The sequence below is a fragment of the Solea solea genome, chromosome 10, assembly GCF_958295425.1.
Source record: "Solea solea chromosome 10, fSolSol10.1, whole genome shotgun sequence".
Classification (NCBI taxonomy): Eukaryota; Metazoa; Chordata; class Actinopteri; order Pleuronectiformes; family Soleidae; genus Solea; species Solea solea.
The window spans coordinates 10343234-10368319 of NC_081143.1; the positions used below are offsets into that span (position 1 = coordinate 10343234).

General features: G+C 39.7%; 3 protein-coding genes across 5 annotated transcripts; 1 reads left to right on the top strand and 2 right to left on the bottom strand.

Annotated features, from left to right (window-relative positions):
- Positions 1-2654: 2654 nt before the first annotated feature.
- Positions 2655-7643, bottom strand: si:ch73-109d9.3 (zinc finger protein with KRAB and SCAN domains 8). Its single transcript, XM_058641336.1, has 4 exons — positions 6811-7643; positions 6583-6725; positions 5682-5808; positions 2655-4141 (listed from the first exon to the last, which is right to left on the bottom strand). Exons 1-4 carry the CDS (start codon positions 7109-7111, stop codon positions 2970-2972), a joined length of 1743 nt encoding a protein of 580 aa, XP_058497319.1. The 5' UTR covers positions 7112-7643; the 3' UTR covers positions 2655-2969.
- A 1310-nt stretch (positions 7644-8953) lies between these two features.
- si:ch73-109d9.2 (uncharacterized protein LOC565042 homolog) lies at positions 8954-13238 on the bottom strand. 2 transcript variants are annotated; one of them, XM_058641338.1, is made up of 4 exons: positions 12571-13238; positions 11539-11630; positions 11282-11390; positions 8954-10605 (listed from the first exon to the last, which is right to left on the bottom strand). In XM_058641338.1, exons 1-4 carry the CDS (start codon positions 12839-12841, stop codon positions 9464-9466), a joined length of 1614 nt encoding a protein of 537 aa, XP_058497321.1. In that variant the 5' UTR covers positions 12842-13238; the 3' UTR covers positions 8954-9463. The 2 variants fall into 2 exon arrangements, with proteins under 2 accessions (XP_058497321.1, XP_058497320.1); XM_058641337.1 differs by having other exon boundaries at positions 11500-11630.
- A 1243-nt stretch (positions 13239-14481) lies between these two features.
- Positions 14482-24859, top strand: LOC131467632 (mucin-2). 2 transcript variants are annotated; one of them, XM_058641652.1, is made up of 6 exons: positions 14980-15117; positions 17281-17381; positions 17712-17890; positions 18126-18192; positions 18319-21674; positions 22464-24859. In XM_058641652.1, the coding sequence occupies exons 3-6, from the start codon at positions 17804-17806 to the stop codon at positions 24165-24167; spliced, it is 5214 nt and encodes a 1737-aa protein (XP_058497635.1). In that variant the 5' UTR covers positions 14980-15117; positions 17281-17381; positions 17712-17803; the 3' UTR covers positions 24168-24859. The 2 variants fall into 2 exon arrangements, with proteins under 2 accessions (XP_058497634.1, XP_058497635.1); XM_058641651.1 differs by lacking the exon at positions 17281-17381 and having other exon boundaries at positions 14482-15117.
- Positions 24860-25086: the final 227 nt, after the last annotated feature.

Sequence of the window (25086 nt, forward strand, 5' to 3'; positions counted from 1 at the left end):
TTCACACAGAAACGCAGCCTCTTGTTCATCACAATACTGCTGCCTCAGGGTGACCATTCTCTGAAGGGCAAGAGAGGGTGCATGCACACGGAACACAGAATGCTACCACTAAGGAGAGTGGGAAATGAAAATAAAGGTATAAAGGTTGTTTTTTTCAGTAATTACACATCATCAACAAAAAATGTGGTCCAATTAGAGGAAACACAGGAGTTTCATATACTATATATTATAACTCCTGTTTTGTAGCTCACAGGTTAAAAGCACACTTTTTGTTTTTTATACGTATGCACTTTCATTCAACTGAAAACCAACAGGGTGGTTTTACTATTCCCCTCACACAGCCTCCATTATCTATAATGCTCATTGCAAATTCAGCTAAGTAAAGGTATTTCTCATTCGCTCTTCAGCTTCTCTTGTTATTGGATTCAAACATGAAGAAGAAGAGATATCATCTAGAACTGAAGTGCTGCTTCAATCTGTGTGTGTGTGTCTGCAAGCTCTTTTTCTCACCTTGAAAAGAAGATTAAAATGTTATCAGCTGTTCCACCTGCACCGACCCGCTCTGACTCAACACATCATACTTATTGCTGAACGTGAGCTATAATATAACTCTAACACACACAGGCTCCAGCACACAGATCAACTTAAGACAGCATCTACAGGCACTGCCATTTTTTGTATTTGTAAAAATGGAATTATTACTCTATTGGTGAGGCTTACTTTATAGTTCTGTTCCATTAATGCATTAGAAGACGAGAAAACATCTGAAAATCACTGCTGAGGATATTTGGACACAATCAGGTGGAAGGCTGACACCAAGTGGTCAGTTGGGATACTGCAATATTGTTATAAAACATGACTATTGCGTTTTTCTTCCTTTGCTTTAAAGAGCCGTATTATCATAAACATCAGTGTGCATTCATTCTTGACTCTAAACATCCTCCAAGTACTCTCAGTTGTTCAACTAGAGACACTTTTAGTTCAAGTACTCTCAAGAGCCAAATGCACTTCACTGAGGGTGAAAACACATTTATTATCAACCTATATCTCCAAATTAAAGTTAAGGGTTAAGGTTCAGCAGAATAATATGCTCAACCATCATTACTTTCTTTTGAAATGACTAATATAATTAGCTTTTTGGGGAGAAATAAAAAAAAAAAGAAATAGAAAACCTTGACCCAATATTGTGTATCTGTCCCCTTGTTCACATTAATCTGCATGAATCTTTTTAAGTGTCATTTGCTTGTTTTAACTCTTGATGCTACCAAGAGCTTCAGTGCCTATCATAAGTATTCACCCCCGTGGATGTTTTAACCTGTTATTGCTTTCATAAATCAGTCATGGTCAATAAAATGTGGCTTTTTTTCACACAAAAATATATTGGAAAAAACTCTTTAATGTCAAAGTGAAAACAGATTTCTATTAAGTAATGTTAATGAAACAATTGTTTGCATAATTATTCAGCCTCTTTTTAATTTAATGGTCTAATTTAATAGAGGTCCATCCAATTGGTGCCAATAGTCTCACAATTAGTGAAATGAAGATCACCAGAGTGGTGTGGGTGTGTCTCAAGTGATTGAGGTATAAAGCACCTGTGTCTGAAGGGTCTAGAGACCATTACACCATGAAGACAGAAGAACACTCCAAGCAACTCAGGGAAAGAGTTATGGAAAAGTACAATTCAGGGGATGAATACCAAAACAATTCCAAGGCATTGAACATCCCCCAGAGTTCAGTGAAATCAATCATCAAGAAATGGAAGGAATATGGCACATGTGTGAATCTAGCTAGATCAGGCCGCCCTCGTAAACTGAGTGACCGTGCAAGTAGGAGACTAGTGAGAGAAGCCACCGAGACCCCTATGATTGAGTGGAAGAAGGTTCTTTGGTCTGATGAGACCAAAATTGAGCTTTTTGGCCATCAGACAAGACGTTATGTTTGGCGGAAACCAAACACTGCACATGACCAAAAACACACCATCCCCACTGTTCTCCAATGTTCTGGAGTGGCCGAGTCAAAGCCCAGACGTCAATCTTATAGAGAATTTGTGGCTGGACTTGAAAAGGGCTGTTCATGCCCAATACCCATGCAACCTGACAGAGTTTGAGCAGTTTTGCAAAGAGGAATGGAGCAAAATTGCAGATGTACAAGACTGATTGAGACTTATCCACAGACTCAGAGCTGTGGTTGCAGCCAAAGATGCATCTACTGACTTGTATAAGGGGGGGTCAATAATTATGCAAACAATTATTTTTGTTGATATAATTTTGTTTCATTAACATTACTTTATAGAAATGTGTTTTCACTTTGACATTAAAGAGTTTTTCCAATAAATTTTTGTGTGAAAAAAGCCAAATTGTATTGACCATGATTGATTTTTGAAAGCAATAAAGGGGTTAAACATCTAAGGGGGTGAATACTTATGATAGGCACTGTATGATTTGAAATTTAAGAACATAATTATTATTCATAAATGCATCAATAGCAACAAATAATTTATACAATTATTTATTTTTTAAAACATATGAAAATGTGCTTCCACTGCTCAATTACTCATCATAACCAACATACTCCTCATTTGAATGAACATGGGTCTTGATCCATGGCTTCTGTTTTTGTGTGCATTGGCATGTTTCGATCGATATAATCAAACATTATTAGCAATCACAGAATAAATAACATTTTATTGACAAAAAGTGAGAGTTGCTCTATCATTGTGCACAACACATTTCACAGCACATGACCTTTTTTGTCCGTACATTACATTAAAACACCTTCAGCAGTTTGTTTCTCGATGAAACTTTCTGGAATGCACAGAAATCACTTCAAAAGACAAGTACACAAGAAGCATTTTCGCAGTGTATCACAGTGACTGCATTACAATGCACAAGAAACGGTGTTAAATCCTCTTCTCACAGAAACACACACTGACTTTTAAGTATTTTTTTTTGTCCGTGGTTGTTCGACCATCATACATCCAGGTGGATCCTCTGATGACGTTTCAGGTTACATTTCTGTGTGAAGCGCTTGCCACACGCCAAGCAGCAATACGGCCTCTCTCCAGTGTGGACCCGCCGGTGAGCTTTGAGGTTGCTCAGCTTGGTGAAGCTGCGACCGCAGAGGGAGCAGCAGAAAGGCCGCTCCCCTGTGTGAGTCTGCAGGTGAGCCTTCAGGTTGCTGGGGTGAGGAAAGCACTTTCCGCACTGGCTGCAGCGCAGGACGTGCCTGGGGCCTGCATGAGAGTCTGGATGGAGTATGTGGTCGACATGCTGGGAGTTGGCAGACTGATGCTGGGATCTGTTGCCGACCCAGGGGGCAGCAGTTCTGCTGAGTGCGGCAGCTTGTTTGTCGCTCAGGTGAACCCGCTGTGCTGAGAGTGGAGGAGGCAGAGAGGATTTGAATGTGGAGGGACATCTGTTGAGAGGATTTGGGTTCCCAACTTGAGAATGAGCTCTAGATAATGCTACTGTGGTATTGTTTGAGAGTGTCTGAGGGTTTTTTCTCATCGGTCGGTGGAGGTGCTGTATAGCCGCTTGCAATTTGAGACCTGCAGTTGCTTTGGGATGCAGCTTCATGACCTCCTGCACTGTGGCTTTATGGGAAATGTGGTTCCGTTTGTGTGCTGCTGAGTTGGGCCTGTGCTGTTTTACTGAGCATGAGATGCTAGACTTTGGCATTTCCTTCTTTTTCATACACTCACCTTCCTCACACCCGTCAGAATCAGCAATTACCTCCTGTTTTATTGTCACACCCAACGATGTGGTTGACATTCCTGAAGTAGAATTCTGATCTCTGTCTGGAGTAACCTGAGCATGGACATGTGAGAGTACAGACTCAGACAGCTCGTGTTCCGTACACTTCAGAGAACCTGTCATATTCCCTGAATCGTGATCATCCTCAGGCCCAAGTGTGTGATTCTGCAGAAGCCCAGACCAGCCAGTGTCCATTTCCAAAGATGAGACATCTGATAGTTCTGCAGGCATGCGAGTGTCCTCCATTTCTTCAGGAAAGCCGAAGCCAGGTGATATCTGTGGGCTTTGCTTCATCATATTCCTCAATACTTCCTCACTGTTTTCATGACTCGGTTTCAGTTGCATCTCTGTCAGCTCGGGTGTGCTTTGGGATTCAATTCCTACCTTGCCTGGAAAATAAGCAGAAACAAGGGTTATATTAATGAATTAAATTGCCTTATCTAAAATGTAAACCATTACCAGAAAAAAAACACTTGGTTGGTGTGAGTGAGTTCAGTCCAATAAAAATCTGAATACATAATACTCCATCTACTGAAATTGTTTTCAACTAAATAAGCCTTTACTATGTAAGAGGATTGATGATCTAATTCTGTTTATTGCAGAAGCTAAGTGTATTGAGGCAACATAAATTTGAGACTGCCTGCATGAGAAGATATTAACCTTTCTATACACAAGCCACATAGACAAATGCATCCTAAGGTCTATGAGCTACAGGGGAAAAGTGAAAACAATCCCATAAGCAAGGGTCAAGAAGCACATTGGGTAAGGGGGAGTTTGACATTTCTTAACTAAACTATGATATATGTGCAATGGCATTATATTGTTATTAATGGAAAGTAAGTTTTTAAAAGTTTTAATTATTTTTATTTATCGTCATGCTGCCTTGAGGTAAATGGTGGGTTATTTTATTTTCATAGCCTATTAAACCACAGTGTGTTAAATTTATCAACACTTATTGGTAAAGTTTTGCAGCTGAATATCACTCACCTTACCCTTCCCTTAGTAGCCTTTAGTTAGGATTAAAACTCAAAAAGACCTTTAGTTTGTCCAGTGCGGACTATTGTAAAAACATGGTGGTCCAAAATGACGGCCTCTGTGGGGCAGACCTGGCTCCTGATATAAATATAAAAGACTCATTCTGGAGTAAAGATGAAGAACATTTCATACAATCAGGTAATTATAGACTTAGTATAATTATTTTAAATTTAATTTCAGACAAATGAAAATAATGTGACCTGAATTTCACACACTGCACCTTAAACTGAGAGAAATCCTTCCACCAGAGATAAACAGACATAGGCAAAAGTATGGTACATTATTTCTGAAATATGTGGTATTAAATACACACAGTATGTAATTTCTGCAGCTCAAAGTCTCTAACTTTAAACAATGACAAAAGTCCTAGTTTGATGACATAAGGAAGCAGCGTGGAATCATGGGAATTGTTAGCAAAAGATGTCATTATAAGGTGAATATGGATTTCTACAGATTTAAAGAGTGTTGAATATATTTTATGAATATTTAACATGAATGAAGAAATGTTACTAATTAAATATTTAGGTCATAAAATGGCCAATGACATGTCATCAGAGATTAAGAAAAACAAGTTCCATTTAAATACTAAAACAACAGCCATTATATTCAAAATGTATATTTAATTTGACAGCCTGCAAACGCTGGTTAGGTATAAGTATATTACTTATTTTGATATTCCTTTATTGTTCCTGAATTCCTGACAAAGACAAAAACTCACAGATCACATTAAACTGGCTAAAACCAGATAACAGTGTTATTGTTGTGGTTTAATCTGTGTATGTGCTATTGGGATTATTTTTTTTACATCTTGAAAATGTTATCAGAATCAGCTTCTCAATGCCAAAAACAATGTGTGATGAGGAGAGAAATGGACCCAAATGAAACAACACTCACCATCAAGAGTACTGCTCCACCCTCCTAAATGCACAGATGAACAAGACGGGGTATTAACAACCTCTTTCTTCACATCCACAGCAGTTACCACGTCCTCTTTTTCTTCTGCTGCCTGAAGAGGACATACCTATAGAACAAAGGAGTATGACATATTACAATAAGAATTGTCTTCAAATGCAATTAACAAAGGTTCAATATCTACATATATACGTGTGTGTGTGTATGTATATATATATATATATATATATATATATATATATATATATACTGTATTCTGTATATATACTGTATACATTACTGTATACATTATATATATATATATAACCCATATATGGGTTATATATATATAACCCATATATGTATATATATGTACATATATATGTATACATATATGTGTGTAGATATGTGTACAGCAAACAACACATGATGATTTTCATTCATTTTCTATCCATTAAAGAATTTACACAGTTTACTAGTTTAAATTTTCACTCTGAAGCAAAACCAATCTTAAATCATCATTAATGTATCAAAAATTAAAAATAAACTACAATGCTGTGAAAATATTTTTGGACATACTGTCCAGCCCCAGTAGCAATATGGTGGCTCCAGCTGACCCAAAGTGCCCTGCCTGCAGTAACATCTGAACACCTGTACAGTTAATCTACACTTTGCACAATCACACTTTGTGTGTCTTTGAATGTGGTTTACAGTATACAGTTTTAAATAGTTTTCTAAATGTATTTGTTGCCCACAAAGGAGTTAAACCCGACAATCAACTGGTTTCTTCAACTTTAACTCAGGAGCACAAATTAGTACTTATTTAAGGGAACAATTATGATGATAATTCTCAATACTGACAGATCATCTTTATCGTGGCCATATCGTCTAGCTATGTTCCTACCTGTGTTTGCCTCTCAGGGCTGGGAGTTTGTGAAGGATCATCCTCCTCCTGTGGCTCTGACACTGCTATGACTTCTTGTCTGTGGCTTCTTGTCCATCTCTCAGTACTGTCGTCTTCCTTCACACCACAGGCCCTCAACACGTCTAAAAGTTAAGCAACACAGTACTTTAGTGACAAAAGATGTCACCAGAGTTATGTCAGCACTCATGTGTTTCTGATTTTACCAACCTTGTTGATCATTAGATATTTCCCCTGCAGGGGCGGTGCACAGTTTCACATCCCTCTTGGTACAGTCCACACACCTTCCAGTATTTTCTCCATGTTTAGCCTCATGATCACTTAATTTCTTTTCAGTCCACTGAAGCCGCATCATCAGAGACTCCACCTCCTGGCCCCTGCGCTTCACCTCTTCCAAAAAGCCTTCCTCCACCAATCTCGTCACCTCGTACATGGCTGTCTTCACCACCGTCTCCATAACGTCCGAGAGCTGAGTCTGAAAGGTCACTAACAGAGTGTCCAGATGCGACATGGTAGACTCTTCCAGTGCCCGATCGAAAGCACTCAAAAGCAAACAGGACTCCGCGTGTTTGTAAAAAAAACAACAAGGAGGACAGACAGAGTTGTCCTCATGGAAAACTCTACCACATATTGTGTGGGTTAGGCCATTGTCGTAAAGCAGTGTTTATCCAGCTACACATGTTACTGTTGAAGCTGTTTTATAAAACGAATAAACTGAAATCCACTCGATTCCAAACGTTAAAATGTCAACTCAACAGAACCCAGCGTGATTTTACTGATATCAATCACCTCCATTTCAGCTCCAGCTATCAGCTAGCTAGCTTCAGGCTAGCCCCCGTATGCTAACAAACGTAAACAGCATCGAAGAGTCAACAACACGTGTACAACCACTGGCTATAAAAGCATAAGCCGAACCTAACCCTGTCGCTCTATTTGGTTTCCACAATAACGACTGTGTATCAGATCGAGTTCATGTGTATACTGTCTTGACATTTAATCCGAGCTAGACATGAGACAATATTGTTTTTGCCCGTGGCGTCATGCATGACGCTGTACGGTGGCCTTGCCTGGAAGTAACAAAACGCGTATTCAAAAGTGAAACCTATGCGCTGCGCCAAGTAGGAAATGTAGAACTCAATACCAATGACACCATGCAAGTGATATTGCGCTGGCTAAGTTTGCATGTAATAAAATGTCATTACGTTTTACAGATCAGCCTTTTATTATTTTTAATAACCGCTCATACAAAATTATAGTCAGCAGACGAGGAAAAACGAAAAGTACCAAACTCACCACCATTAAGTCACTTTTTTGTCACTGACCCAAATATATGCAGCATAGAATGTAGTCCTTTTTTTATAATTTCATTTCCCTGTAACCTCTTGCACAGTGATGTAGATCTGGATATTAGGATTTTATCCCTTCTTTTAAGGCTCTTTTTTTAAGAGCTACATTTAATACAGGGGCCAAGTTTGTGTCTAACATCCACACTCACCATATTATATTGAGTAGGTACATTTCACCAGGCAGGGCTTGTTTCACAGATATCAGTGTGTCCCTACTAATAATGTTTGATTCAGGATTGTTTAAAAAAATGTGTTAACCTTGTGATTTAGGGGAGTGTATTGTCAGTTAGCAACTGTAATGGACCCTGATGCAGGGCTAGATAGAGTGCTTTCTGTAGTTTATTTAATGAATTAATTTGATCTCCTACACTGTGTCCATCTTTCTTCCAGGTGTGACTCTTCACTTTCTTCCACTCAAGTATTTAATCTTGGTCTTTATTTTAAACTCCGCCACTGATGTCTCTTAATTTGCAAACTGTTGATTTCTTGTGCAAAAGTTACGAGTAAGTCTCCTTTTGCATTGAACAGATTGGTCAGATTGTAAAGATAGTATAAAGGGTGTAGATCAATAGAAACATCTCGCTGACTGCTAGTTCCGGAGTACTTCTTACCCTCCAAATTCTTGACCATGCTGACCTGGTGTCTCCACTGTTACTCCTCCCAGCTACCAGGGCACAAGAAAATGTGTCCCTGTTATTTTACGTTTATGCTCCCCAAACATCTTTTCTGATTTGCTGGTCAAATAAACAATATGCATCATATCTATTTGGTCTGCTTAGGTACTGAAGCCAAATAAATTCAAATATACAGTGCATATATCATTAGTTTCTGCTGTACTTATGCCAGTTTTTCTGTAGTATTTTTCAAGAACCATTGCTTGTCCTTTTGTCACATGGGCCACACTTGCTAGAATTTTATTTTAAGGCTTTATACACTCTGGGGAGATATTCTTTACTGTTTAAAAGTAAACCACCGCTTAGTTGTTGTGTATACACTTGGAGACCATGTTTAAGTGACATTTATACACCATTCTACACCTTACAGTGCAAAAATATCTTTGTCTTTATGAAGTCTTGTGTTATAATACAATTTGTCCTGAGAAAAAAGAACATTCTCAGAAACGGCCTCGATTGAGAAAAACCCCAAACATAATAAGAACTGAGATTGAATCTCATGAATTGGTATTTACAGACATGGTGAAGTAACCAATAATGAAATACAGCAACAAACTTTTACTTTCATTCTGAAACCGTTATGTAGTCACATGGATGATACTCCTTTTTTTGAACAAACAGATGTTTGTTGTTTTTGACTGGCACTTTCCTTAGCAACTATATGGTTTGTGAATTACAACCAGAGAAAAGAAAATAACCAGACCACAAGGTACCACTTTGGGTTGTAGCAATATTGATGAGAAACAACTATGACTCAAATACAAACATTCATTTAAATATTTTAAATTAAGTCACACTCTTGACTCAAACTTTAAAATGCACGGAAGCCTTTTAAATGTAGTTTTAAAGGGCTGGCACGTGTTTTCGCTGGTGTGACTTCAGATGATCTAGTCGTTTGAAGCTGAGACCACAGACAGCACAGCAGTACGGTCTTTCCCCTGTGTGGGTGCGCTGGTGAACCTTCAGTATGTCCGCCCGTGTGAAGCTCTTATCGCACATTGTGCAGCGATGAGGTTTTTCCTGTGTGTGAATTCTGCGATGGAGCTTCAGATTCCAGAGACGGCTGAACTTGTTCCCACAAACGGTGCAGCAATACGGTTTGTCAGCTGTCCGGCCACATTTATGCATCTTAAGATCAGAGAAGGAAGGGAAACTTTTACCGCAATGGCTGCAAAGGTGGAGCCCCTGACCAGAGTGAATCCTCTGGTGGACTTTGAGGTTACAGGCTTGGGTAAATGTCTTTCCACATTGGGTGCAGGAGTATGGTGACCCTTGTCCGGGGCCTTTGTGCATCTGTTTATGAGCCTTAAGAGAGGTGGAATCTGGGAACGACAAGCAGCACTGATGACATGTGTGTCTCCTACCACCTCTCCCAGCTGCCTGATGCTGTAACCTCCCTCCGAGGTTTAAGGTATCACTGTATGTATCTGAGACCCCATAGATATCCTTGGTGCTGTCTAAAGACTGGTCATTTTGAAAGCCCTGGCCCTGGAATCTGCCTCCTGAATCACCCGAGTACAGTATACTTGGGTCTTGTAGATATCCTTCCTCATTAATCAATAAACAGCTGAATTCTCCACCTACATCAATGTTAGTCTTTGAGGGTGAGCCAACAGGTGAACCTCCACTTCGTGGGGCACCTGTCTGGTACATTTGATGCTCAGTTCCTTCAGGTGCCTCTACATCCCCCTCATAATGTCCCATGTAATTCAATTCCTCACCCAGGTGGGATGGTGATCCGTGTAACTGATCTAAATTACCCATTTCTATCATGTTGGCATCGTCATAGCCAGTCTTGTCAATGTCGCCCAAGCCTTCCATGCTGTATCGGTTCTGGAAAAGAGGTTCAGATGGGTCACCCAAGTGTCGTTGTTGCTCTGATTGAACTCTCTGCTCAAAGCCAGCTTCCCAGTTCACTTGGCACTTTGGGATCTTTTGGTCACTGTAACGTTTACTGGGCCCCGGCACACCTGCTGTATCCGTTTCTGTCCAATGAAAGAACAAAAAGAAAACATGGGCACAGGGAATTCAATGACACATCACGTGAACACAAAAAATAATGACAATGCCTGTGTTAAAAAATTCCAGTCAAGCAGTAAAAGTGTATCTGACTTCTGCTGGTGAACTTATATTTAATCTAGAGTGGACAATCTTCAAGGGATATTCACCATCATGTCCTATGTTTTAAAATAACATGTCTCTGTTCTTATGTAAGAGTGTTAATGTTAAAGTATGAGCAGGACAGTTTAACTGACTGTGTGGATTAGGAGAAATATATACATTGAAAGCTGTTTTTGTATTTTGGGTTTGAGAACCGACCAGTGTAAGCACCCTATTGTTTTTCTAGTTACAATTAACATGAATGATCCCTCAGGTCTGATAGATAGTATACAAGTAATGTTGCATCAGTTCTGTTCAAGAAAATCAAACAGAGGCAGAATAATAACATCAACAACAACAACAGTTACCAGTAGTTATGCACTTCAGCTTTAAATGTTGTGCTTTATTTTTATTTGATATGAAATCACTTTCAATGAGCATGAAGTGAAAGCACATCATTTATTTATTAATTGTTTTTTATACCAAAATGTTTTCTATTCTCTCTCCAAACTACTAATTTTTAGCTTTTTAGAAACTTTCGGGATCTGCATACAGACTGACCATCCAAATGAATTCCCCATCTCTCTTGAGACTCAGTGGTTTCTGGTGGGATGTGAAGGGCTTCCTCCTTTAACAGTCTATCCAGATGTTCACCTTGTACACCAGGAGACTAGTAGATAAGCAGAATGACAGCATTAATACAGGAATTTTGAGGGGCTCTGTGGTCTTAATATTTTAAACACTTAAGAAGTCAATTTACTGTAATAAATCGTCAATACCCGAGTTGTCCTAATTGTGCAGTGGTCCTCAGGTCTTACCTCATCCACTTCATGATCAGCTGTCTCTTTTTCAGTGCACTGAGAGCCACTTATTCCCTCTTGCAGCACACTCTCTTGTTTCAGGCTTATCTCTGGAACAAAAAAAAGAGAGAAAGTTTCTGTGATGACAATATGACAGACCTATTATGCCATTGTAAAGAGATTCATTTTCCTTTTGGTGTGAAAAGAAGTGAAAAGAAATCAAAAGATTCAGTCCCAAAGCACACACAATTGTTATGTTCCAAACTGCCATTGCTGTCCATGGTGGTAATCACTTTCCCTTTGACCACTGGCGTCAAGCTATCTGACACTTGTTTCTCTGTGGTCATTCTATCCGACACTGAATTGTTAATGCCTGAATTACAAAGGGTTTTACGGTAAAAAGGAAGAGAAACGAGTGTCGGATAGGTTGACCGCGGTCTTTTTACCAACAGCCAAAGTAAAATACACACTGTTGTGTAAAAGTCTGCACAATATCAGCATTGTCACAATTTTAAAATATATATCTAAACGTGGTCAGTATTGATCATTATTACAATAATTTCCCGATAACTAAAGAAATTAAATTTTGCTCCTTGGTGGAAGCTGAAGAAACCAGTTATCTGTGGTTTTAAAAGTCTTTACAAACCAAATTCAACAAACACTTGTTAACCCAGGACACATTTTATACATCTAAGGCAATACCTTTTATAGCAATTATGTAATGTCCCTTGGAGTGTTTTGCACAGTGCTTAAACATAATGTTGATATGTACTGAATAAAATTATATTGTGAAATACATAGTTATTGAATTATTGCCCAGACCAGTCAGGGTGCAATATCGTGTATATTACGTGCAGAGTGGCATTTCACAGTGAGTGTGTGAACCTCTTTTGGCTTTAAGTTTAGTTTTAAATATTTTTGTTAACAATATCAATTGTTTCATAACCCACTATCTTGAGATTTCACAATTCCGATTCACATTCACAATGTGTCAAAACGAATGACAAATAATGACTAATGATGACAAAAATGAGCAGGAGAGAGACTCACCCGTATCTCTGGGTCTCTCCTCATCAGAAACCCCGGCTCTCCCGCAGTCAGAGCACCTCAGCCCCGGCCTCCTGTCTCCCTCTCTGTCCTTGCGTCGACACTCTGACCATCTCAGTCGCCTCTTCAGAGTCTCGACCTGCTCCCTGCACCGCGTCACCTCTTCCAAAAAACTTTCCTCCACCAGCCGGGTAATCTCGTACATGGCAGCCTTGAAGACTGTCTCCATGACACCGGAGAGCTGAGACTGAAATGTCACTACAGTATCGGCCATTACGGCAATGATGTCGTGACAAGTGTGGACAGTTCACAGGAAACAAAATAGGAAACAGCTCTGGACCGGTGTTTAACAAGAATGTGAATCAATTTCTCAATCTCAGCTCCCAATTTTAGCGACTATTGATTAAGAATGACAGTGCGGTTGTATCCATTACCCTGGACCTTATGTAAAACAAACTATAGCGTCGTTATAACGACAGTATTAGCCAACAAGCCTGCTGCACATTTTTTTCAAGACTACCATTTGATGATGAACGACCGGAGACATAAAACTGCCACATTTTACTTGCATAGAGTTTATGTCAACAGCAGAATGCTGCTTTGTGGCACGCGCAAATTCCAGATTCCAGCTTTTCTGTTGAGGTACCGCTGCATTCCGTAAACAACCACACTTCCGGGATTTACAAGTACGGGCCGAGAAGTGGGACAATCCTAGTAATACTCGCGATTTGCAAATAGGTCTATGCGCCGGATCCACATCACACATGCGTGGTCTGCCATCTTGGACTCTTTGGTACGGAATGCCACTTGGACAAAACCACATAAGAGTTTTGTTTTTCGCTTTGATGAGTTGGCAGTGTTAATATATGTTATATTTTGAAGAAGAAGACTCTTGTTAAACAAATGTGTTGTTAGTATTCAAATTGGGTTGCCATTAGTCAAACTCAATCCTATTCCTGGAAGTGTATACAGTGAAAATGCTGACAGTGTTCATGGCCCTGCAGTGGATAGAGGACAAAAAAGCCACAACATACATCAATTTCTTTGAGGGCCTGATATCATATGGGTGTCGGCACATGTAGGAGTGAGAGAAAATGGACACATTTGCAACAACAAAAAAAGCATTACAGAGTGATAGCATCGCTTTATTTTTACATTCAATTAGACAAAAATCAAATCTACAGTGTAGAAAAAGACTATTGAAGAGTGGCAAAATAAGTGGGACAATGAAACAAGCAGTTGATTTTTATACAGTCATGTAAACAAATCATAGGGAGGTCAAGGAAACAAGAAATAATTTGCAACAGAATCTTAGGTCATACTAATTAAGACCCTGTGACCCTCATGTATTTGATAAAGCGTTGGCAGATGAATAAGTGAGTAAGTAATTAAAAACAACACACTCAGGATAATTGGAAAACATCCAAAAGATTTTGTGAGCGCTGCCAATTCGAGAAAACTGTAGTACATGGAAGAAGAGCTCGGGAAGTTGGGGGTTAATGTTGTAAGCATTAATACACTCATGAAAACCCAAGTAATATTTTTCTTTTTTTTATTTTTTAACAGAACTGATGAACAGATTAGAGTACAATGTCTGATCCACACTCTGGGGAAGAAGGTGTTGGTAATGCATGTGAAGAAGAAATCTGGTCCACAAACAATACAGGTAGATGTGATCTAAAAGACATGGTATAAAAGAACTTAAGTGAATATTATCGAATATTATATCAGTTTGTTAAAACAACAAAATGTATTGACTGGATATAAATGGGGATTTTGTTTTTTCAGTAGCAGAATTCTTATCAGGCATTTTGATCCACACTCCATACCAGGTGGTGGCGGTAGTGCACCAAATCGTTGTTTGCCAACCGCCATAAAACCTCAAAGTATTAGAGCTGACCCTAAAGAGGTTTGTCCGTGTGGGTTTGCCGTACTACATTCGGCGCAAGTTGTATCGCCAGTCTGTAGATGTACCTCACGAACTGGTGCATCCATTTGACTACATTAACGGGAATTAATTTGTTAACCCATTGACCGTGATGTTTTATTAACAGTTGAGCATATAAAATAACACATTTGTTTACAAACGGCTCACCGGATGTGTTGCATAACTCCCTCCTTCAGATGAGTCGACGTGCGTCACACAAAGAGAGCGCGACTGTTCACTGGAAGAAGCCATGTTGAAGCAGTGTGTTCAATAACACTTGGTTAAATCCACCGTCCGACGTGAACTCGCAGCGAAGACGAGGCTCGGACAAAGGGTGAAGTAAAGCGCAGAAATGTCCGCGGACGATTTCCAGACCAAGTATGCCTCCGTCATGGAGAGTATGCTGAAGACCGCAGTGGCAGAGACCACCAAACTTTTCGAAACTATGGTCAACGAACTGAAGGCAGAACTATCCAGAATGAAAAGGGAGAACGACGACCTGAAAACAAGATGTAGCCAGTATGAGAATTGGAAAAACCAAACGCCTGTTTACACCAGAGTAAGCGAGCCCGCTCTACGTCCAAGCCACCGCTCAGAGAAGCGGGACTCCGCTGTTCAGTGTGGTGAGTGTTGATGCCTGTTCGAAATAATGAATATATGTCATTTGTTTATCTGGTAATTCTATGTGGTGGTTTACATTTAAAGTGTATGTATGTTTATTATATGTATATAGCAGTCTGTAGATCTCACTGGCTAATCCTAACCGTAGGGCGTGTGATCCAACAAGGGAAACCATACTAAGCTACTATGCTAACGGAAGTGTTGCAGTGTGTTCCAATGATAGTGTTAAGGGTGTGATCGTATCTTTGTTGCCACTAAACTCTTGTCATTTTCTGTTTCTGAACAAGATTACAAGAAAATACTTAAGTGCCTTGATCAAAATAGATTTTATTCTTTAGATCAGCCATTGGCAAAGACTGGTTTGTGACCTACAGTTGTGTTGCAGTTTAATTTTGGATCACCAAAATAAAGTAACACATTATATGTTCAGCCTTTAACTGAAGATGTATATCTGTTGCCGGCTACACATTAAAGGGCAGTTTTCAATATGCCAGCCCACCTACATCCAGTTAGCATAGATGTTCTTCAGTCAGTCACTATGTTTACTTGCACAGCTTAGTCGAGCTGCAGCCATAGCCTTAGTATAGTCCATAGTCCGAGTATACATGTATAGGAGAAATTTTATTTATTGACTGTGTATGTTAGACTCTGCCTCCATAGGTGGCACTGTATCTCCTTATAAGCTAGTGCTATTGAACAGTGAACGATGAGATGGAATATTGTTCCTTCAGCTGCCCAAGCATGAAGGTCATCTTTTCATTAGTCCAAAAGTGGGTCTTCTCCACAGCTATCCCTCTAGCCTATACCATGGTGGTGTTTGTTCTTTTCAGGCAACAGTAGGCCTACTACAGTTTCAACTTCCAGGTCAAAGATTGGGGAGGACATTTTGGTGCATGTGCAGAACAAAAAGTCTGACTCCAGTCCATTGAAGCTTATGCATGCAGGAGTAATTGGACTCAATTTATTCTAATTATCTAGGTATAATAGTCCAACTAAGAATTGTTTGATTTTACTCGGATTAACATGTTAACGACTTAAATTAGACTTTTAGCATGCACGTGTCTGCAGAAGTTATCAAGAGTAATTAGTAATAAATTGTACTATTACATTGAGGCTGTGCTCAGAGGGATGCAGAGGCTGTGCTCACCATGCTGAAATTGAAATGCTCTTTCCATTTTAGGCCATGTTGAATCCCTCAGGGCTAACGACTAAACTACCACTCAAAGACTATGTGAATGTTTTGATCCACATCATAAATTTCAATCACTAATGTTACCTTACAAAGTGCATGTTTTCCCTTAGCAACAACTGACCAGAAATTGACTGGCTGACTTATATTTTTGTGGAAGTTGTAAGTGACACTTCATGCATATAGAGAATTCATGTACTGAATGAAGTTTGTCTTCTTTCACTATGCTAGGTGGTGTTGCATCCCCTTTGAGGTTTTTAATAATGCCAAGTTTACAGCTCCGCAGCCAGTTGTTAGTGGGTCAAGCAGCATTCCAAATTTCCTTCCATCCATGTATTGTATAATGTTTAATTCTTTAAGCTGAAAGAGCATATAATTGATCTTCCCAGTCCAACAAATATAGTGGCCAGGATTTTGTCATCTTTTCTCATTGTTGTCTTCTTCAGTATACTGACTTACTCTAATATTTCCACTTTAAAACCAGGGGGTGGGAACTGTGGCTCTTGCACTGAGCCCACAGACTGACATGCAATAGTAAATCAACTCCCAATCACAGTATTTGGGAGTGTTAAGCCCCTTATCCACCTATTGTCCCAGCTCACCTCGGCACGGTTTAGGTTGGTTTTCCACTACAAAATAGTACCTACTCGACGTGGGCGGATTCATCACTGTACGGCTGCACGGAACTGCCGTGACTTTGTTTTACATACGACACACACAAATGAGTGACTTGCAAAGCAGTTGTTTTTAGTGTAACTGAATCATTAGAATTAGTTCATTAAAACTATTTGTTCAGTACTTCCTCCATGACCAAAGCACAGACTCTGTCTGGCACAGTTACTGGACTCGATACCGATCGTGATCAGCAGTGCTGTCGCTAAATATACCAGACTGTAATAGTTGGAGATTAACTCACGTTTTTAGGATTGTTAAGTCTTTTTAACTGATCTTTTGTTTGGCTTGATTCTTGTGTCAGACGTCTCTTCCTGTGATGGCACTTTGACCAATCAGTGAACAGCAGTCTTGCAACGTCACGCATAGTATCGCCTCACCTCGCTTGGAACCTCGCCAGAGCAGGTACTAAAAAAAGTAGTAGGTACCAAGTACTATGCTCGTAGAAACGGAACTTAATTGTGCCGAGGCGAGTCGGTGGGAACACGCCATTAGTGTGACTTTTGAGAAATTTTATTTAGTGCAGTTTCAGACAGACTAACATGTTTACAGGTGTTTTAAAAATAATTAGGGTTTTATAATGTCATGTAAACCTATTGATAGCTTTAGATAATAAATTCCTTTGCATTCAGTCTAACCGTGTTTTGTGCGGTTTGTGTTGTAAAAGTATTTTGAACTTTGGGATATGGTTAAAATAAATCAAATTCTCATGTCTTTTGTTTCTTGTGTTTACAGACCTTGTTTCTTTCTGCACCCTGCTAGTGGAGCAGAGTCAACCATTGGCATTTTCATCACAACAAAATGTACAGCAACAATGCAGTTATGAGATGGTTAATTACAGTTTACACGACCACACCTATGACGGGCAAAGGGAGGAAAATTCTCATCTGGCATTCGCACCTTTCAAAGAGGAGGTATGTGGGTATTATAGCAGTCTTTTTTTGTGGGCATTTTTCACACCGGCCTTTTTGGTGGGTCACATGAGAAAAAGCTCAAATGTAAATTATTGAATCAGTGATGGCAGAGTTCCATTGTTAATGTTATCAGTAGCACCTGTTCTTTTCCTGTTGAAACATGTCAAATGTATTTTGTTAAAATTGCCTATTATTTGTCATTTTGACATTGAAAGAGATTTTTACATTTCTACAGATACCATCTGGGGATTATTCTTTGGAGTCTCCCATAAAGGAGGAGGATGTTGAGCCCACTGATGCGGGTGAGAAACTGCATTTGGTTTTCCAAGTGTAGTTTGATAATCTGAAATTTTTTATAAAATCGACTATTCTTAACCCCTTTTTTTCCATTCTTTTATCCCTCATGTTATCTCCACCACCGTACTAAGGTGGAACTGAAAATGAAGGGCCTCGCATAAACCAAGTGTTTTCAGCTGGAGAGATGCCGGAAAAAGATGAGAACAAAGTGATCTTGGACCTATCATTGGATAATGATCTTCAGGGAGCCCAGAACCAGTCATCTGAACCAGAGCATCCTCCAGTCATTACAGCAAATAATGTAACAGATGACAAGATATCAGAAGAACAGCCATTGATGACTGCTCAGAAGCAGTCAGTGGTTGAACTTGAAAAAGAGCAACAGATAGCAGTCCCCAGACGGTGTGGACAAATGTCAATAAATTATCAAACTGTTCCTCAACAAGAATGTGGAGTGCATTGCATAAGAGAACAGATAATGGGACCCACAACGCAAAATAAACAGATTACATTTGAAGAAGTAAGAAATGCCATGTCAGAAGGTGATGGTATTTCTCAGCCGGTACGCCGTAAACGAGGAAGGCCGCCAAAGAAAGCAAAACGTGTACACCGGCCAGTAAAACATAAACAGAACTTACTATCTACCGATTCAGTAAGATTGGAACAGGTTGACGTTCCTTCTTTTGTGAATACAGCAAATACTACTATACCTAGGAGTCCACGTAAAAAGACTTACCAGTATTGCCTAACCAGTATTGCTCCGTCAGTCCAGGAAAGACCTGACACTTTTTTTAAAGATATGGAGAACATTGAGGTTGGATCCCTGCCTTCTTCAGTATCATCTTTGATAGGTGGATTTTCCTTTGAAAAACTATCTGGATCTCAACAAATCATGGAAGAGGAAGCTTTTAAGCACAGAGAACGTTGCTCTTCCGTAACTCTTCAGGATGCAATGCTAATGGTTGAAGCCATGAATCAAAGACTGGCCCCATCACCATATACCCAGAATGCTCCCCAATTGGAGACCTCACAAACTGTGGACAACATACCAGCTGAGCCAGAGACACTGCCACTTCCTACTGAAGTTCCTATGGCTACAAGCAGTCTACCCATAACAGAGCCATCCACAAAACAATCACCAGTACAGACACCAAGTCCTACTCCTCAGGTTACAAATTCCACTCACACCACTAAAGCTCAGATCCATGTTAAGGCTGCCATACCAGAACTGCCCATGGTTACTCCCTCCGATATCACTGAAGCTCAGACCCAAATTAAGGCTGCCATACCAGAACTACCTATTGTTAATCCATCCAATTTCACTGAAGCTCAGACCCAAATTAACGCTGACATACCAGAACTGCCCATGGTTACTCCATCCAATATTACTGAAGCTCAGACCCAAATTAACGATTTCACACCAGAACTGCCCATGGTTACTCCATTCAATATTACTGAAGCTCAGACCCAAATTAAGGATGTCACACCAGAACTGCTCATGGTTACTCCATCCAATGTCACTGAAGCTCAGACCCAAATTAAGGCTGCCATACCAAAAGTACCCATGGTTACTCCATCCAATGTCACTGAAGCTCAGACCCAAATTAAGGCTGCCGTACCAGAAATGCCTATGGTTACTCCATCCAATATCACTGAAGCTCAGACACAAATTAAGGCTGCCAAACAAAAAGTAACCATGGCTTCCCCATCCAGTATCACTGAAGCTCAGTCTCAAATTAAGGCTGCCGCACAAAAAGTACCTATGGCTTCTCCATCTAATATCACTGAAGCTCAGACCCAAATTAAGGCTGCCATACCAGAAATGCCCATGGTTACTCCATCCAATATCACTGAAGCTCAGACACAAATTAATACTGCCATACAAAAAGTACCCATGGTTACGCCATTTAATATCACTGAAGCTCAGACTCAAATTAAGGCTGCCATATCAGAACTACCCATGGTTACTCCATCCAATATCACTGAAGCTCAAACTCAAATTAAGGCTGACATACAAGAAGTACCCATGGTTTCTCCATCCAATATCACTGAAGTTCAGACCCAATTTAAGGCTACTACACAAGCTCAGACACAAATTAAGGCCGCCACACAAAAAGTACCCATAGTTTCTCCATCCAATATCACTGCACCACAGACCGCAGCATCAGTAGCTGCAAAAGGTTTGATGTGTCCTGTGATTAGACTTATAACTCCAAGTAAACCCAGTGACACCTTACATAATAAAATAATCGTTGTGCCAAGATTCTCGCTCATGCCTCAGAAAAAACAGCATTTAAGTTTTGCATCAACTGTGGTTACTGCAAGTTTACAGTCATCTTCTACAGCTGCAGGTTTGCGTGTTGGAACACCTTTACTTTCCTCTGTTTCTCAGAAAGTTAGATATGTTACCTCCCAGAAAATGCTTTCTATTATACCACCACGTTTGACCACCACCTTAAAAGGCCAGCAGCCAGATTTTCTACATAGCCGGAAATTGATAGTTGTCCCAAATGATTTGTCAGTTGTGGCATCTGAGAAACATCAGTCAAAGTCCATCTCACATCAGTCAAAAACTATTGCTCCTACAACAAATCAGGAGTCAATAGAACCAGCTGATACTTTGACACTGTCATCAACCAAGTGGATTTCTTCATCACAAAACTTATCTGTTCATGTGGATGCACAAACTGCTAAAGATTCTCCAATTTCATCTCAAAAGAACAATGTAAGTTACACCTGTGGATCACCCAAACAAACTGCCTCTGTTTCTGACACAAATGCAGCCACAGAAACCTGTTGCAATTCAGAAATGTTACTTCCATCTGGGTATCCTGAGCCATCCTGTCTGTCTCCAGTGGAAAACAAACTATTTCCTGTGGTCAGATTAACCAGACTACCAGTTTTAGTATCAAGCAAAGACACCGTGTCTGTCTCAGACATGCTTTCAAATGGATGTCCTAAATCCAGGACCACTTCAAAAAACAGAGCCACACAAGACAAGTCTTCTGTGGTCACGGTAACAAAGCCATCTGAGATGCCATTGGTAACACGTTTAAAAGAAACAACTGTTTTTGTGTCTGTTCATACCCCCCAGACATCTGAAGAGAAAAGTAATACTCAAGCGGTAACGTTGGCATCGTCTGAAACATCCATAAATGTGGGAGAGTCATGTGTCGGCAGGAATGTGCAGACATCTTTGTCATCCAAGGTATCTTCACCAGGCTTGGACATATCTACAGTGACCCCCATCAGGACCAAGCCCTCAGATGGTGAACCTACCTCTAATTTAGAGGAGGAATTGTTCAGCAATGTAGCACAAGACTGCACACTATCTAACACCCCACCCCAAGAAGAGAAAAGATCAACTGGCCTCATATTGCTAACTTCCATCCCGTCCAAGGATGCATCAGACCCTCATTTACAAATGACTAAAACCCAGTTCCTGGCACAGCTGGCAGTGACACCAGCTATTAAAGCCCCCCAAAAGGTAATGTATATGCTAATGATTGTCAGGGATTAAAACAATATAAAAAATACAATTCCTAGTAACATATAATGAATATGCCTGTAGCAAATAATATATTTCTTTAATTTATTAATTGTGCCATTGTTCATGCTTTTCTTTTTCCACAATTTTTGTTTAATGACCAAAGCAGTTGCTGATTTTTGGGGCAAACTAGGGCAAGCAATTATTTTGGCATTATTGACCAATGGTTTCACACTTACTATTCTGCATAATATTAACAAAATCACATTCTACTCAAAACTATGTGAGTGAGAAGAGTGATATTTTTTTTGTTAATAGGCTGGTGAATGTGACGGGAGCTTGTTTGGTCCCGAGCCACCTATGGCAGGGACCGAAATGGCCTCAACTCAACAGTTAGTTGGCCTTTTTGAATTTGGGCGAATTTTGTCGATTTGCACCATACATAAATGAGCAAACTTGTCCGAGTGTGTTTGTTGTATCGACATAAAAAACATGTTTTACGGATTCAAATGTGATTTCAGGGAACTGCTGCACTCCCCAACTTGTGTAGGGACAGATGCATCTGGTGCGAGGGCCTTGTAATGAAATCGTGCAGTCCTAGTTTATTTTTGTAATGGGAATAAACTTTCAGATGCTAATTTTATGCCAGTCTCGAATTTTACTTGGATTTAAAACTTCACGTCCTGCATGTATTATGTATTAATATGTATTACTGTATTTTTTCTTGCAAAAGAAATAATTTGCTTCAGATTGTTTTATTGCTAAATTAATTTTTTTATTTCTTCATAGGCCTCCTCTGAGAGGGACTCTAGTGCAGAAACCAGCACTAGTGGCAAAAGAAGTTCCCTGATCTCCCGACTTCGAAGTCACTTCAAAGTTTGTTTGCAAAATAGAAAAAATGAAACAAACTCGGATCAACACAAAGAAGCAGATTTGACTACCGTGAGTCCTAAGATACCTAAATTAGAGAACATAGAGATGACAACTAGTGAAAAGTCAGGTGTAGAGGAAGATGTTGCACCACCAAATAAGACTGCTGAAGACCCAATCCCCAACAATCCACAGAGAAGCAAACTAAGTGAAGATGCTTTGAGACCCAACAGGAGTGATCGTGAACTGATTAGGAGGGCAAAGTCTACAAGTAAAGCCACTTCTAAGAGTCCAAGGACAACATGTTCAGGTCAAGATTGTGTAGGCCCTAAAAAAATGAAACCCAGTTCTGCTAGTCCTCGAAGGTTAAGTTCAGCAAATGATCTTTTCCCTAAAAGGTCTAGTTCAACTAAAAAACCTGAAATCTCCGCTATGCCTGGAGCATGTAATTTGAGTGAAACTGGTGTATGCTTTCAACTTTCAACAAGCAATTTGATTTCTGTGAGTCACACAAAGTCTACTTCCACCCAAGTTTGTAGACCAATTAAAACAGAATCTGAGTCTTTGAGTCCTATAAGGATACCCATAGGTAGTGAAAATCTATCTCTCAGTATTAAAAATGAAATGGATGATGGTGATTGTCCAAAAAAGACTAACAAAGCCACTCCTGCCAAGAAACCCAGAATGATTCAAGATGTTGCCAGTTCCAAACAAAATTTAAGAGCTTTGAATGCTAAGAAGATGGCTACAGCTAAAATGATAGCTAAATTAAAAAATTCTAATCAATCCAAACTGCAGAATGGAGCTAAGACAAGTGGTGAGGCTATGAAAACATGTCACTCCAAAGCTGTGTGGATTCCTCCCAATGTAACACAGACAAAAGATGGAACATTGGCACTGTTACCAATAAAGAAAGAAATAGATTCCCTAGCTTACCTCCCGAGTGTTCCTCTCAACCCCATACCTATCAAAGCACCACCTGTCGTATCACCATTAGAGCCCTTGTCCGTTATTGGTGGGCGTCTGTTAAAGAATCAGTGTGGAGAGTGTGGGCGCATTCTCAGCAGCAATGCAGCCCTTGAGAGCCATGTCAGTCTTCATACAGGATGCCGACCTTTTTCGTGCACTCTCTGTGGGAAAGGTTTCTCAGACTCGAAGAGTCTCAAAAGGCATGGCCGAGTGCACCGCAATGGAAAGATCCATATCTGTCACGAGTGCGGGAAGGGCTTTGTCTACCGTTTCAGCCTCTCCAAACACCTCCAGATGGTGCACAGGAAGATTAAACCTTTTGTCTGCCAGATCTGCCGCAAATCATTTTTCACAAGGCGAGATGTTGAGTCCCACATACGAACCCACACTGGAGAGAAACCATTCGAGTGCAACCTCTGTGATAGGAAATTCACACGTAGAGTTGAACTAAATGTACATCTGAGGTGGCATAATGGGGAGAAGAGACACTGGTGCACGTTCTGTGGAAAAGGATTTTTAGATCTCAACAACCTAAAAAGGCACAAATACATCCACACTGGGGAGAAACCACATTCCTGTCCACACTGTCCTAAAAAATTCACACAGTCGGCGCATCTGAAAAAGCATGTAAAAAATGTACATAAAGTCCTTTGAGGAGGACATAAAGAGTAATTTATATAAAGATGAGAATATCTGTTGTGGATAGGGTGTTACATTGATTTTTGTAGTTCATATGAAAATATTATATTTTTATAATTGCTGACTTGAATTTTTTTAGGAAAATGTCTTGTTTCCTGTTCAAAGTTTCTTGCTGAGACTTTGGTAAAATCACTGTTATTGTAATGTTTGTGCATAGGAAGTCCGGACCAAGAGGTGATTACCTTAGCATAAAGATGCAAAAGCTGCACATTAATGTGGCTGACCTTTTAAGGGACTTTTTATTGTAATTCATTGATATGAGGAATGGATACATGGGAGAAGCTCACCATGCCCCATCACTTGGCAAGAAAGCTATTTATGTCATAATATTCTTTGAAAACGGTTTCCTTGGAGCATTTATAATGATGACAGCTTTGACAATGCAGCCATTTTTTAATTGCTTATTCATTCAAATTATTTTTTGAAGTAGAAAGTATAAAACTGTTTTTTTTCGGTTTCTATATCGAACATTTCCATTTTTCGGAGAGTTACTAAATGTTTGCAAGACCCCTTAAAACATAGGATACAGTATGACTGGACTGTGTATAGGCTTGTGTAAAGTTAAAGCATCTGTGTCTCATTAAAAAACACGATAATTATTAACTGTTTATTTGATTTTCAAAATAAAGTGAAAAATTAAAGAGGAAGTTATGTTACCTGAAAGTTAAGTAAAGTTAGAAAGATATTCACAGATTTGAACTTCCGCGATCAATAACATTTAAACAAAACATTGTTGAAACACATGCAAGACACATACAACATTGTTTTCATCAAAAAGAGCCATCTTCCAACGTGGAGAAACTACATTGATCTCTATGCAAAGTCATCACACCAGTGAGACCAGAGCGCATGGACCGTCTACAAAGTGCAACAC